The 15,708-nt window shown below is 35.7% G+C and overlaps 1 protein-coding gene across 1 annotated transcript in view; it reads left to right on the forward strand.

Moving 5' to 3' along the window:
- The window catches only part of NOX4 (NADPH oxidase 4), a 147,262-nt gene that overhangs the window by 95,072 nt on the left and 36,482 nt on the right, over window positions 1-15,708 (forward strand). Inside the window, 2 exon segments of the mRNA XM_032640633.1 lie at window positions 13,642-13,694; window positions 13,696-13,724. Coding sequence (XP_032496524.1) covers window positions 13,642-13,694; window positions 13,696-13,724 — 82 coding nt within the window.

Consider the following 15,708-nt stretch of genomic DNA (forward strand, 5'->3'; position numbering starts at 1 on the left):
CTTCCACGGATTCAAAGGCAATCAAGTAAGAGAACTTTGCGAATAGAGTCTAGTAAAAATGCTATTGCTCTTATTATGATTTTTGAACTTTAACAGAGGAGAAGGATGGGATTTCATAAATATAAATAGAATAGAAAAACTAAACTCTTCCATGAAATGAGATTTTGAGAAAATTTGGAGGTAACAAATTGTGGACATGGAATGCTAGGGAACACCAAGAAATGTACTTTGGATAGATAATAAAGTGAAAAGGTAAAATGGTCTGTTGTAGAGTGATGAAGAGCTTAAAAATAGAAGGCAATCTTATTTTTTGTTGGCACTGTATTGAGAAACTACTAAAATGTCTTGGGATGTGGCTACCCACATAGTTAGAAGGAAGGGAAAGCCAAGAAGGTCCACATAGAAATCTTGGCATATCCCAATATTTTCAATGACAATATCTAGCAGAAAGTTATGCCTCTGATTGGAACAAATAAGAAAATACATTTTAAGAGTTAGACTGTCCTTCAGGAATAGTCAAATGATTTGTCATCCTTTCTTTGCCCAGCCCCTTCTTATTTGTGATATATTCCTCTGACATTAAAATTTCACAATAATAGTGAAAACCTTTTGTTACTGCTAGCATGGTTGACTGTTCAGTGGTGGTTTGGAATATCGTGTCCTTGCTGGTTGAGATATAGTACTCAACCATACAGACTTCCAGAGTTTGCAGAGAACATAGTGGAAAAGACAACCAAGGTTAAGATGCAAACTCAATAGAAATGAGAATTTATCTTTTTCTTTTTTTTTAGGCCGGGGAATCAATTTACATAAATAAATATTCCTATTCTTGTTTCTTCCACAGAGCAGAAACAGAGGCAATATTTTTCAAATCATCCTTTAAAAAGAAGTTCTTAATTGTATTTATTATTTATTTATTTGAGGTCTTGGCCTGTATGATGTAAACTTCTAACAAGAAATTTCCTAAGCCTATCAAAAGCATCCATTTGGTGTTCACTATTTTTCCATATTAAGAGGAAGTCACAGAGGAAAAAGAAATGATATAACTTCAGTGAGAACTGAGAATCAAGTGATGTAAAGAAAATTAAAGATGTTTTTTAAAGAATAGAAAAGTTGAAAGGGACATGCAGTTTTTCTAGATATAAAGGCAAAATATTTAAAACTCTTAATTCTTCCCAAAATAATTTACAGCCTTAATATAATTTCAATTAAAATCAGAACTCAAGATCAAAAATAATATTATTTGAAGAAAACTTCAAATATTATTTGAAGAAAAATAATATATATATATTTTTTACTTTTTCAACCACGTTTACTGGCTCACATGAATATCTGAAAACAAATCCATCTGTCTTCCCTTTTTGTCTCCTTGGCACAATTTCCCTTAGTTCTTAAAAAACAAACTACTATAAATATTCAGAAGGGGAAAATAAATTTATAAGGTGAAAGAGGTCAATAAATAGCCAAATATGTCAACCACTGAAAGGACTATTTTTTTTTTTAAGATTAAGCCACTGATTTGCAACTTTTATTAAAATAAATTTAACCTCTAAACACAAGATAATAGATACCTTGATCTCAACTCAAGTTTTGACAGCACTTGAAGTTTTACACAAACAAACTGCATAAGAAAACAATTAAAAATGAGTAACAAGAAAATCTAGAAAAATTTGAATAACAAGATAGGACTGGCTCTATTTAAACATGTTATAAAGTGAAATGAATTTTACAAACAAACTAAGAATTTACAAGGCTAAATAATACGCCTAGGAACATGAAGCTATTAAGTGGATGAGCTGAGATTTGAACTCAGGCTCATATTATACTAAAGGATGTGCTAATTTATAATTTACTACACTGCCTCCTATAAAGTTCAAGAAGTTTAAGCACTGTGGCACTAGAGCAAAAGTGACAAGAAATATATTAACAAAGGAAAATAGCCTAGAAGCAGACCCTTTGATACATGAAAATATATATCATATGATAAAGGAAGCTCTGTAAATCAATATAAAGTGTTAGTTTGTAAATAGTTAAAGCATTTGGCACTTAACTATTTTTAAAAATTAAATCTTTACTTCAGATGACCAAAAATTACTTCCAGATAGGTTAAGTACTTTAACATAAAAATGTTAATCTGTAAAGGCATCAGAAGAAAATATAGAAATTAAACTCTCCATATGAAAGATCATTCTATTGTGGAAGAATTCACAGAGAAAAGTAAGTAGATTTAACTACATAAAAATTTTAAAATCATGCCAAAAAATAAAAGGAAATTGAACGAAAAAAATTTATAGTAAATATACACTAAAACCTTCAATATATAAAGAGCTTGTTTAGTTCAATAAGAAATAAGCTGCAAAAAGAAATGGATAAACTATGTGAACAGAGTAGATCATAATAATATTCAAATAAATGTTAATTAGAATAACTGTAATACCATATTTCATCTATCAATTAACAAAGATTTTCTTTATTAATAGTATCTATTGCTGGTGAGGATGCAAAATATTGACATTTTCTCTCATGGATATATAATTAGGGTTCTTTAAGAGGATTGAACTTATTCTGCCTTAGGAAATCAGAAAATTTATGTGGGCATGATGAGGTGCATTTGAGCTGGAACACAGAGATTAAAGTAGGAGCTTTCTATGCAGAAAAGGGCACTGTTGGAAGAAAGAACACATTGCCATAAAAGGCATGATGTCATAGCAAACAATAAGATGTTAATGCAGCTGAGCTTAGAATTCATAGTTAGAAATATTAGGAGATAAGGCTGCAGAGATATGTAGGAGCCAGTTGTTTAAAGAATATTCAACACCCAGATAAACAAATTAGACTTCATTGTATAGTCCACAGGAGATTAAGAATCTCTGCTCCAGTACCTAACCTTATTATGCTGAAAATAAAAACAAAGGTTATCACTGGTAGGCATAGTTTGTGAAGGCCTCTTCAAGGAATGGGACTCTTAGTTGGTCCTGAAATCTTGGACAGGATTTGGTTAAAAGAAGAACAAGCAGTCCCGGCATCGGGAATGCACATGCAATAAAAAAGCCAGAGAGATGGGGGGAAACTCAAATTTATCCAATGAAACAACCTAATGAAGGAAGTGAATTCATATATTTGCTTGTTGCTGTTCCCTAATCCATCACTTCATAGGCTTGGTCTTTGACCAGAAGGTCCTGTATTTAAGAACAGAGAAGATTCCCACTGCAAGGTTGGTTTTGATAGGTTTCAAAGGACCATGTATTTCATGCTAGTAATTTTGTTTGCCCAGGGTTTTAGGTTAGAACTTCATAAAAACATTAAAAAACCCTCCAGTTTCTTTGGATAAAATTGCCTATTCCTCCTTGAATATGCATGCAGGGGGTACTGAGTTTGTGCAGAAAGGAGGGACTGAATTAGTATCAAGCTGAGCCTTGATCACTTTGAGGTGTTTCTTTTGTTGAATGCCAACGTTGTCAAAAAAGTGCATTTGCTGTGACAAATGAAAACATTCTCCTTAAGAGGTAGATTGTGGAAAGCTTAGTAGTAATAATATGTGCAACTGAAAATGCCTCTGTTACTTGCTTTCACCTTCCTTAAACCTCTGTTCTTTTTTTTTTCACCCTGTCAATTTTTGTATTTAGCTTCAGTGGAAATAGAACTCATATTTTATAAGAAAGCCAGTTACAGACATTGATTCATTGATGTATTTAGAGGCCAACAAGTCTGTTTGCAGTTCTTTCAAAAGCTGATTTTTTTTTTTAAATAGTATGTTTAACAAGTAGGAACTAGAATAATGAATATTAAAGGAATAGACTTTTATCACTGGGCTTGCTCTGAAAATAAAAGCATCCATTAAATAGTTTTTCTTTGTATAATACTGCATGGCCTACCTCCAGACCATACACTGTTAAAAGTACCAGGTGTGGAGGCACACAGATTGTATATGACCTTGCTGTGTTTTTCTCTTATTATGTAATCCTTAGGCAAGAAGAAAAATAAGAGAGGGGGGGAGGCCAGGAAAGGAAGTACAGTATTTTCTCTCCCCAGAATGAGGCAATATAATGCAGTGGAAAGAACACTTGACTGTGAGTTTTGGGGGTTTGTTTTTGTTTCTGTTTTTGTTTTCTTTTTAAATCTCTTTGCCTCTTGCTAGCCATATGGCCCTGGGCCAGTCAGTCAGGCAGTGTGGTTTTTAGTTTCCTCACCTACAACCTGTTGCATTGATATAATTTTCTCATTTACCAGCTCATTGCTGATGTAAGGCTGTATAATTCTTTTCAGAGAAATATATCCTAAAATGTGGATAATTTAATTCCACATAGGGTAGGAATGATAACAGATTAATTGAGGGATAGTTGAGAAAATCTCACAGGGAATATTGTGGAGGATAAGTGCCAAATATGGGATTTTTATGTTTGTTTTCTTTCTAGCACCTATTAGTGTTCGTATTCATTTATTAGCGCTGGTTGTATATATTGTGCTCTATGTTCTTATCTTCTGAGTTACAAGTATGGACTTGTTTTTTCCTCCCTTGGATGAGACAAGTATAAGATTCTGTTTTTTTGTATTCCTTTGATATTGGCCTTAATATTTGTGGAAAAGGTAGTTTTATATAACCAGAGCATGCAACTGATTGTTTTTTTCTTCTAAAATCGCAGTCCATTTCCATTGAATTTTATCAACAGAAGATTTGTCTATATCTTTAATAGGAAAATATTCTTGCTCTGCAGCTAGATTTTCTGATTTATCTAAAATAGTATTAATTTGAATGCCTTTGATGTTGCTTTGAAAGCAATATTTTAAATAGCAACTATTGTTATTCAATACTGAGTTACCATGGTAATAAAGAACATTTACTTGATTTGAACTTTTCAGAAAAGGAAATTTATACTCCGTATCTTTCTAGTTGGTTGGATGTACTTCTCTGTAAGTTTGCCCTTTAATTCTCATTTTTTTGAAGTAATTTGTTTCTTCTAAGATTAGTGTGCATATTTCTTTTCCTAAGGAAAATAAACACGAAAATTTTGACAAACCATTAATTTCTTTGAATCCCTAGGAGAACAGCTTTTCTTTCCCTCTTTAAGTAATGTTGTAATTACATTCTAAATTCTTTTTCAAGTAGATAGGGGGAGGAAAACTTTTTTCCTTCTTCCCTTCTAGATTCTTTGGCTGGCCTAATAATTAAATTGACCTAGCCAGATTAACAAGAAAAAAAATAATTTTCGTATATATGGGAACCCCAAATGGGATGAGGCTTCTTGCAGTTAGGCAGTTGAGGCTTATATGCCATGCTGAGCTAAGGAGAAGCAGGTAGGGGTCCTCAAAGGGGAGGAAGACAATTCACAGGAAGATGGGAAGAGCAAATGTTTGGGTAAATAATGTTTCCCACGCCATGCAGATAAGTCTTTCTGATGTAAAAAAATTATGGCTGATAATACTTCTCTTCCTGGTAAGGCCCGTTATCTAAATTCTTTTAGGTAGTTAAAGGGGAGGTAAGAAGCTCTATCTTGCATCTGTTGGGCCTTTATTGTCTTTAGCTTGGAATAATCCATATGCCAAAGTGGCACATTCTGGGGCAGCCTGCCCTGAGCCCCATCATGGCTGTAATTGCATTGCAGTTCTTTTGTTGTCCTGGCATTTCCTTGTGATAAACAGGGCTGCCCTTGAGAATTACAATTTGTTTTGTTCATAGTGTGTGACAAATAATAGGCACTTAATGGAAGTTTGTTGAGTGAGTGAATAAATGAATAAAGGATGCTTTAACTGGTTATATAGAAGACAGCAAAAATGCTAGCAAAATTATTCATTTCATCTAACGTCATGGATAAGAAGGACTTCTTTTTGGTTTATTTCACTTTTTTATAAAACCTCTCTGCCTCTTTTGCTTTTTATTACTGATGTATCCAGGCAAAGCTGGTGGCTCTATTCTTCTGGACTGTTAGAGTATGCGTTTATCACTTATTTATTTTGCAGTGTACATCTCTTTTGATAACACATATGCCTTCCTTACTAGACTTTTAGTTTATTGAGGACCTAACTTGGTGCCATTATTGTTTAGTACCTGATCATAAATGTTTGCTGAAAAAATGTTTTCAAATATGCAAATTTGTTTGTATATTTAAGTAGTACTTCCTAAATATTATGGGAAATATTAATTTTTACCTTCTTTTTTAAGCAGCATGTGTGTATGTGTATGTGCATGCATGCATGCTGTTTCTGCATCAGTGTTATGTCTTCCTCAGGAGGTAGAGGAGTGGATAGTGTTACAAAGGTGTACTGTAGGGAGTGTAAATGACAAGTACCATTGAAGGCGTGTGTGTGTGTGTGTGTGTGTGTGTGTGAGATAGTATACACATCTATCTTTTTAAAAATGATTACTCTTATATAAGTTCTCTTTAAAATACAAACAAGATACAGATAAAATAAAAATTAATGCCTTTCAAACTTCCATCTCAAATCCTTAACCATATTTATTCTTAACTCTTCGGTATATATGCTTATAGACGTCTTAGACATATTGTAGATGAAGTTATCCAATACCTCAGAGAGATTGGAAAGCTGAAGAGAACTTATTATATATGATGGCTATCAACCCCTTAACTAAACGCTCATGAACGATTCTTTCACTACAGCTTTGAGAAATACATTGGTGATAGGCATTCTAGAACACTTGAAAAGCTCTATGGTGACAGTTTGCAGGCTGAGAATGACAAACGAGAGAGGCTATCATTGGCTGCTTGAACTCAGTAGGAGATGATGAGGTCCCTGAGAGGCAGGGGTTACAAGGCAGCACTTAACTGATAAAGTCAAGCTGGGTGTGGTTACCATTATGGGCAGCATGTCCAGAGCAGTGATCAGAATGGAGTGACCTGTTGAGATCTTTGGTGTTGACTGACCATGGTGTCCTTAGGACTCAAGTAGAAGGACAGCCTCGTAAAGCCTACTTGATTTGTACACAAATGAAAAGAAAACTCAAAGATTGGCAAACAGAGGGATAACCTGAATCATCTCAGTAGAGAGTCACAGCTCTTCATCCAATTCCTAGATCTGAGTCAGTTCATAGATTGTGAACACCTTTAATAAAGGGATGGTTAAGTCCCTTTGAGAAAAAACCCTTCTACATGTCAAAAATTAAACTATTAAATGATCCTCTTACCCTGTAGCATTTGGCAGGGTTGCTTGGAGCTATTTGGCAGTGTGGCTGTGCATGGGTGAAAGAAATATTCATCTTTGGGGGAACTAAACATTGACTCTAAGGTGACACCATTTTCTTAGGAACCAAAACCTAACTACAGTAGACCAGTAACTTCTTATAGGAAGTTAATAGTTTTGGCTTTACTCTGTATCACCATAGGCCCAGTGAGTCTTTGAATCCACCTTAATTCCAGAATGCATGAATTGAATAAGTACACTTAGCCACTGTCAGAATCCCCTTATCAATTAATCTCCTTTTTTTCTCCTCTTTTCATTTTTTTTTTCATAATTTACTCTTGGTGTTTGCACTTCTAGGTAAAAGGAACATTTCTCATGTCTTATTGTTAGTCTTAAATTTACCTCTTCATCATGCCATTGTTTCTTCTTTAACTCCAATAGGTAGACCCCATTCTTTTGTATTTGTGTAAAAGTTGTCAAAGTGTATGTGTTTGAAGAGCTTGCCTCCAGTCCCTACCTCACTAACCAGAACATGGACTTGACCAGCTTATTTTCTCTGTATAATTTCCTTTCCAAAGAAAAGGATGTGTTTGGGGAACTATTAATATTATTGGGTTTTTGTGATACAGTAAATGGAGTGGGTAGAAAATGACTAAGAGAAGTGAGAGAGAAGAATTTTCATTGGAAAGGATTAAGTTTCATTTTTAAAAAAAAAGAGCAAGACGAAGAAAGAACAGGAAGTTGATGTAGAAAGGAAAGTTAGGAGAGAAAAAGAAAGATTAAACAAAGTACCTGTTCTTCCTAACATGACAAATACAAGCTAGAGACCCTTGGGGATAAACTCTGCCTTGCAGCAGAGAATGTTGAGATAGACAATCGTGGAAGGAGGGTAAGAGAGTTTAAGATGTTTGTGGACGCTTCGAATATAATCTTTTCTCATTCCAACTCACCTTCCATGTATTAATGGTCCAGTTTTTGAGCAATTCTATAAAATTTAGAATAGCTTTATTATCTTTTGATGAATAGCTTGGCATGCACAAAGACCAAGCCACCTGGATCCCAGTTATTGTCAAGTTACTTTTTTTCATGACATTGATCACCTACTGCACCTTCTACATATTTATGTGTTAAATTATCATCGTTGGACCAGCTTTCATAAAACTAATGAATAACTTTTGAAGTAGATGCTGATTCATTATCAACAGATTTGACATGTTTTCATGTGTTCAGTGAAATTGTTATGGCTTCCAGGGTGGATGGCAAAATACAAACATTTTGTTCAAGTTGCATGTTCATCATCAACTTTCTTGAAAAGACAAATAAATTTAATATTTACTTTTATTTTTCTAAATGTTTATTTATTTATAAATTACGTTATTTACTTATTTTGGCTGTGCCAGGTCTTAGTTGTGGCATGCAGGATCTTTAGTTGCGGCATGCGGACTTCTTAGTTGTGGCATGCAGACTTCTTAGTCGCAGCATGCCAAACTCTTAGTTGTGATGTGCAAGCAGGATCTAGTTCCCTGACCAGGGATCGAACCTGGGCCCTCTGCATGGGGAGCGCAGAGTCCTTACCCACTGGACCACCAGGGAAGTCCCAATATTTTACTTCTAAATTAATCATTTATCTTTCTTAGCTTATTACTGTTGAATAAGTTACTACATTTCATGATAAGGGACAAAACCACTATAATAAGAGTGTTCAGGCTACCCTATACATTAGACTGTTTAACCTCTATTTCCTATACATTTTTCGTACCAACCTAAATTATAATTTTTCTACATTTCCACTGACATTGTCACCTGGAGGCTTGATGGCTGTGTGCGTCTTATGGACCTCAGCATGGGGCATGGTGCAACTGGCTAGTATACTATGTGCCCTGAAAGGCCACTTGTTTTATTTTTCCCATCATCAGCCCAGATTAGATGGTATTACTTGTCCCAGGGTATGTGTGTCTGAGGGGCATTTCCTGAGAGCAATTCTTCTTAACAATGAGCATCTCTATTGCAGTGAAGGTGTTAGTTATGTACCTCTGGAAATAGCTGGAAAGGAAATGACTTATTCTGACTAACTACACATTCATGCATCTCACCCAGTAGTAACCAAGGACACTGCAGAAGCTCTAAGTACAAAGTGCAGTTCTGTCAAACCCACCTGTTGCAGGTTGGGTTCACCAGAAACTGATTCATGAGAAGTAATTTGTGAATGTAAAATGCTTATTAGAGATCAAACACCTGTGAAGGAAAGAGGAAGCAGTGAAACTGGGTACAGGAAGAACCTGAACCACCATGTATTCTCTATGAAGGCTCAGCCAAAGTGGCAGGAAGCTTTGGAGCAAATTTTACCCATCAGAGTTTGCCTGTGTACAGCTAAACTACCCTCTGCCTTGTTCAGTCACTGGGATTGAGCTGTTCTGGGAAAGGCAATTCCCCTGCACCTAAGGACAGACTCTGATGTAACTGACAGCTGGAGGCTACCTGCTGACTGTGCTTTTGCTTTTTCTCTTCCTTATTATTATAGTGGTAGAGAGAAGACTTTATTTTTTCTCATTCCAAGAATATATATGCATACTGTTTTTTTGTTATGCAAATGTTTATTGCTTTTGTTACGTTCTGCATGTTGGGGAGGATTGCAGATTGCCTATTTTCCGCTAAAGGGAAAATAAAGAATTTGAGTCACATATAAATGTACAAAACAGTTTGTTAAAATTGGAAAGAGTATTTTAGTTTTTCTCATCTTTGTTTTCAAATAAATAAGTATATTGTCTCACAATTGGTTGTCCAGGGAACCCAAATTAATGTAATTGTGCACAGCATGTCATCCAGGTCTTGTTGCCTGGGAATCCTTTTGTTGATTGAATGAGAGAAAGAAACAGTGGGTGAAAGGCTACAAAAGCTTGTGTTAATTAAGATATATCCCCTACTGGTAGAAGATTACGGTCAGACATTATCACATCATTAGTCAGCTCATCAAAATATCACTTTGCAGAAAATCCTCTGGTTCTTTTCAGTGGCTTTAATGAAATTGTTCTAAGAAGCCCTGTGAAAGGACTGAGCTCTAGTTTTTGGATAACTGCCATTTTCTTAAGAAACAGACTTTGGGCCTACTGAGAAAGCAGATCAGCTGGTGTGACATTTTACTCTAAGGAAAAGAAGAATTATTTAAAAATTTTTTGCTATTTAACAAAGGAAACATAATTATTTTGGTCTTTTCCTTAGCATCAGATACAAGAATGGGATGCTAATATCTGAAATTTAGGAGACATAAAGAAGGTTAATGTAAGCATTTGAAACAATTTTTCATTTACCTTGACTTTTCTAAGGATAATTTTTATCATTTATTTTTATTCTCATAAAGAAAAAATAAGCAATCATTATACTTTTATGGGAAAAAAGTTAATTATTCTCATTTAGGATTTATATATATGGTATAAAAATGGAAAATTTAAAAAGGACAGTTTTAAGGTACTGTGTATATTTTCTGTTTGTGTATATGTGAACTTTTTTTTTTGACAGTCGCGCTAGCTACTCAAGAGTTTTCATGTTCACTTGGTATTCCTTGCATTTATGATACTCAGATTAAAGGATGCTCCAGATGTAGGAATACTAATTATAGATTTCATAGTTTGGGTAGCTTAATAAATGATCTCTTATATGCTACTTTTGCTGTGTGTGTAGAGGGTGGGTTTTTTGTTTGTTTTTTAGTCCTGTCAGTATAATGTCATCTCCAGAAATTTTTAAACTTATATTAATTTTCAACCACCCAAGGATATATCATATTTAATATAGCTATTTGATTGAACAGTTCTTTACTTGATGTGTAAAGTTCATATTTGTTGTTGGGTTTTGCTTTTATTTTTCAAGACCCATTTTAGGAAAGGCAATAAATGGGGGGCAAAAGAAGGAAAAAGAGAAACACTGCAAATCACTCATTTAATGGGATGCTACATAAATTGGGAAGTAGACTGAAAAGCATGGGTCATGTCATCAGAAAAATTACTAGTCGTTCATTGAAATAATCATTAATTTCGTTGATGAAAAATAGCAGCATATGGGCTTCCCCTGGTGGTGCAGTGCGTTGCGAGTGCCGCCTGCCGATGCAGGGGACACGGGTTCGTGCCCGGTCCGGGGAAGATCCCACATGCCGCGGTGGCGGCTGGGCCTGAGCCATGGCCTGCTTGAGCCTGCGCATATCCGGAGCCTGTGCTCTGCAACGGGAGAGGCCACAGCAGTGAGAGGTCCATGTACCACACACACAAAAAAAAGCAGCATATCAGTTAATAGTAGAATTTAATTAAAAAAAATATGAACTCAAATTAAAGAGTAAGTGTGCCTAAAGGAGAGAAAAATAAAGTATGCTTTCTTGGATTTGTGGACTGTAGGGTACAGCCACCTCTGTTTGAATTTTCTTAGTTCCTCTCCAAGTTGTATTGTAAGAACTGTCAGAGTGGTGAAAAGAAAATGCAGAGTAGAGGTCAGCTAAACATCTGATTCGATCTACTTTAATAAATATGAGGATAAAATCCACATCCTGTTTCTCAGCCAATACTTGTTAACCACTGTACTCACAAATGTTTAACGTCCTGGCTATTCAGTAGCCTGGAAAGGGTGAGTTCATCATCAAGTGTAGATTTTCAGTATTTTGTGGAAATTGCTCGACCTTTTGTTAGTGATGGATTTACTGCAGTGCAGCGTTTCAGAGCTTTGTACTCTGTTCTCAGCCTGATGGTGTGACTCTGTCCAGGCTAGAGTACAGGTCCCCTGGCTTTTTATGGTTGATCGATGACCAGTGGGGCTCTTCTAAAAGGAGTTGAGATTAACCTAGGCAAACAGTTTTCTGTATCCAGTAAAATGGAAATCAGAAATAGTCTTTCAACAAATATTTATCTAACACCTTAATATGTATCAGATAGTGTTCTGCATCCTGGTGGCACAATACCCATCTACTAGGAGGAGGGAGAGGGGTGGATAGACACAATGTATATAACAGTAAAAATGTAATATTATAGATTCCATTGAGAGCGTAGCACAGAGTGTACTAGGACTACCCAGCAGGGCACATCTATTCCAGATTTGGCAGGAAGAAAGAAAGAAAGAGGAGGGATCAAGGAAGCCTTCCCTAGGGATGACTCTAGAGATAGTGACTATCTAATCCTAGAAATGTTGGGATCAGTATTAGAGTGATAGATTATCAGGGCAGATAGCTTTTCGTTATAACTATTTCTAAGGTAGAACTGAGGATTCTTCCTTTCTCCACACTCCATTTTTTCCCTTCTCTTCTTTTCTGTTTCCCTGTCTCACTTCTTCCCTCCCTGTCTCTCTTTCTCTTCCTCTTTCTTTTCCTCCCTTTCTCCCTCTTTCCTTCGTATTGAATTCATGAGTACAGCATTGTATTAATCAGATTCTTGGTTCATGACCCACTGTCATCATTGGACAATTCTGCTCTCATTCATCACTGATTTATGCTGCTAATATGAATACATATGACTTTATTAACAATTTCTTTCACCTGCCTTTTTGCTTTTCTCCTATTTCATCCCCTCACTCCTTCTAAAAGGTAACCATTGTCCTGAATTGTGTACATCATCCCTTTTTCACTGATTTTCTTTGTTTCATATATAACATTACCCAAATAACACATTGCTTAGTTAGTTTTTAACTCAACAAAAAATAATATTCTTCTATATGTAATCTGCTGGTATTTTTTTCACTCAACATCATACTAGTATGATTCACTGTGTTTTTATTTGTAACTGAATTCATTGTTTCACTTCAACGAATATTCTATTGTGTGAATATACCACCAAACTATCCATTCTCCTGTTCCTAGGCAATTGAGTTGTTTCCATTTATGTTGTTCTGACCAGTGCTGCTATGAATATTCTTTTTCTTCTGCCTGAGACATATTTGAAAGTTTCTGCAGAGTATATACCTAGCGAAGGAAATATTGGCTCATAGGGTATGCAAAAGTTAAACTTAAAAGATAATACGGAATTGTTTTCCAAAGCTTATTGCACCAACTTGCATTTCCGCCAGAATTATATAAGAGCTTATGTTGATACAATCCTAACACTTGGTCTTGTGAGATAATTTCTGTCAATTGAATGCCACATAATGTGAATGCTATCTTATGGTGTGTGGTTTTAATTCTTATTTCCCAGGTTACTAATGAGTTTGTGCATCTCTTGGTATATTTATTGGTCATATATGTTTCCTCTAACCTTTCAATTATAAGATTTAATATTAGTTTATACTAATTTGTTATTAGTATAAACTAATACTAAATACTTGTTATTTTTATATATGCAGTTGTTATGACATCTTAATTAGAAAAATATGCCATAGTCATTAAAGTGAAATAAAAACCTATTTTGGTAGTACATAAAATGTACAAGATATGCAGTCAAAATAGTTAACAAATTAAAAGAATAGGAAATAATTCTATTTTGAAATTCTTTTATGACTTTTTTTCATAGCCTGGTTGTTTAATTTTTCTTTTGACAGAACGATTTCGAGATTTACTCCTTCCTCCATCTAGTCAAGACTCCGAGATTCTGCCCCTTCATTCAATCTAGAAATTATCCCAAGTAAGCAATAGGAGTTCTCTAGGTATTGTGAAGGGAATGGGCATAATGATGGGCGAGCTTTGGGAGGGCAAAGAAAAAATTTTTCCATTTTAGGATTTCTGAAAAGGCCTGAAAAACTAACCTAACTAACTAGAGCATCTCCTGCACTATAATGTCTCAAGCTCTTCACAGCTAATCCCTCATCTGGTTTCCTGTTTTCTATCCTTTAAATGTAAGGATTCATTTATATATATATTTTTGTTGTTGTTGTTGTTTCATTTTGTTTTTTGCAGTACGCGGGCCTCTCACTGTTGTGGCCTCTCCCATTGCGGAGCACAGGCTCCGGGCGCGCAGGCTCAGCGGCCATGGCTCACGGGCCCAGCCGCTCCGCAGCATGTGGGATCTTCCCGGACCGGGGCACGAACCCGTGTCCCCTGCATCGGCAGGCGGACTCCCAACCACTGCGCCACCAGGGAAGCCCCTATTTTTAGTTTTTTAAGGAACCTCCATACTGTTCTCCATAGTGGCTCTATCAATTTACATTCCCACCAACAGTGCAAGAGGGTTCCCTTTTCTCCACACCCCCTCCAGCATTTATTGTTTGTAGATTTTTGATGATGGCCATTCTGACCGGTGTGAGATGATATCTCATTGTAGTTTTGATTTGCATCTCTCTAATGATTAGTGATGTTGAGCATCCTTTCATGTGTTTGTTGGCAGTCTGTATATCTTCTTTGGAGAAATGTCTATTTAGGTCTTCTGCCCATGTTTGGATTGGGTCGTTTGATTTTTTGATATTGAGCTGCATGAGCTGCTTGTAAATTTTGGAGATTAATCCTTTGTCAGTTGCTTCATTTGCAAGTATTTCTCCCATTCTGAGGGTTGTCTTTTGGTCTTGTTTATGGTTTCCTTTGCTGTACAAAAGCTTTGAAGTTTCATTAGGTCCCATTTGTTTATTTTTGTTTTTATTTCCATTTCTCTAGGAGGTGGGTCAAAAAGGATCTTGCCGTGATTTATGTCATAGAGTGTTCTGCCTATGTTAATAAGTGGTTTTCAAAATAACCACATGCTAGATATGATTTTAGGAATTTATTCTTCTTTAGCATCTTGATAACTCTTTCTTAAATGGGATAGACTTTTTCTTAGATGCCACAAATGTATTAATTGGTTGAAGCAATGTGCCTCATCTTCCCAGAGAATAAGGAAGTACTAGGTTTTTTATTAGGTATTCTCTTCCCTAAAAGCTGATGTACGCTGGTGTCTTGATCCTTCCTGTGGAAGCTTAGAGTACCCTCTACTTTTTGAGTAATCTAACTCTCTTTACTAGCTAGTATGCAACAGGCTAAAGAATGAATAAATTATTATCTGAAATAGAAAAAACGGTCACCAAATTAAAGAATTAGAGCTTGGTTTACAAATATTTAATCAAAACTCATCATGGTGCTAAGTGATTCATTCTTTGATCAGTTTGGCAGTTTATTCAAGTATTTACTGAACCTCACCTGAGTTAGTTTTTCCCTGATTTCATAGCTATGATAATATTTACTTAATTCTGGTCACAAAATAAATACATAATCTGAATTAACTGTTCATTGTTTCAGATATTAATCCAGGTTTAATCTCTAGCAGTAATCTTCCAATCTCTTCCCAGTACTCACAGGGACACACATGTACTTGGAGAAGCCTTGCGTGGGTACATTACTCATGTTCATGTTGGCAGGGAGCATGGAGGTGCCTGAAGAGATCCATCCATGTCTATCAGTATTTTTGCCCACAGCTGCTATTTGCAGGGGCCAGTGCCTCTTAGGCTTACTGTCTGACTGACACCATTGTTTAAAGGAGACTTACAATGTTTCTCAACTCGTAATCTGTCTGCAGTTGTTTCCCTAGGTTTCCTTAGCTTTACAAGTATCCTTCTTGTTCTTAGATTTCTTTTCTGATAGTGATGTGATCCATTCTAATATTTAACAGACATCATGTGACATCCTTTGTCAGTGTCTAACCC

This window comes from Phocoena sinus, chromosome 8 (assembly GCF_008692025.1).
Source record: "Phocoena sinus isolate mPhoSin1 chromosome 8, mPhoSin1.pri, whole genome shotgun sequence".
Classification (NCBI taxonomy): Eukaryota; Metazoa; Chordata; class Mammalia; order Artiodactyla; family Phocoenidae; genus Phocoena; species Phocoena sinus.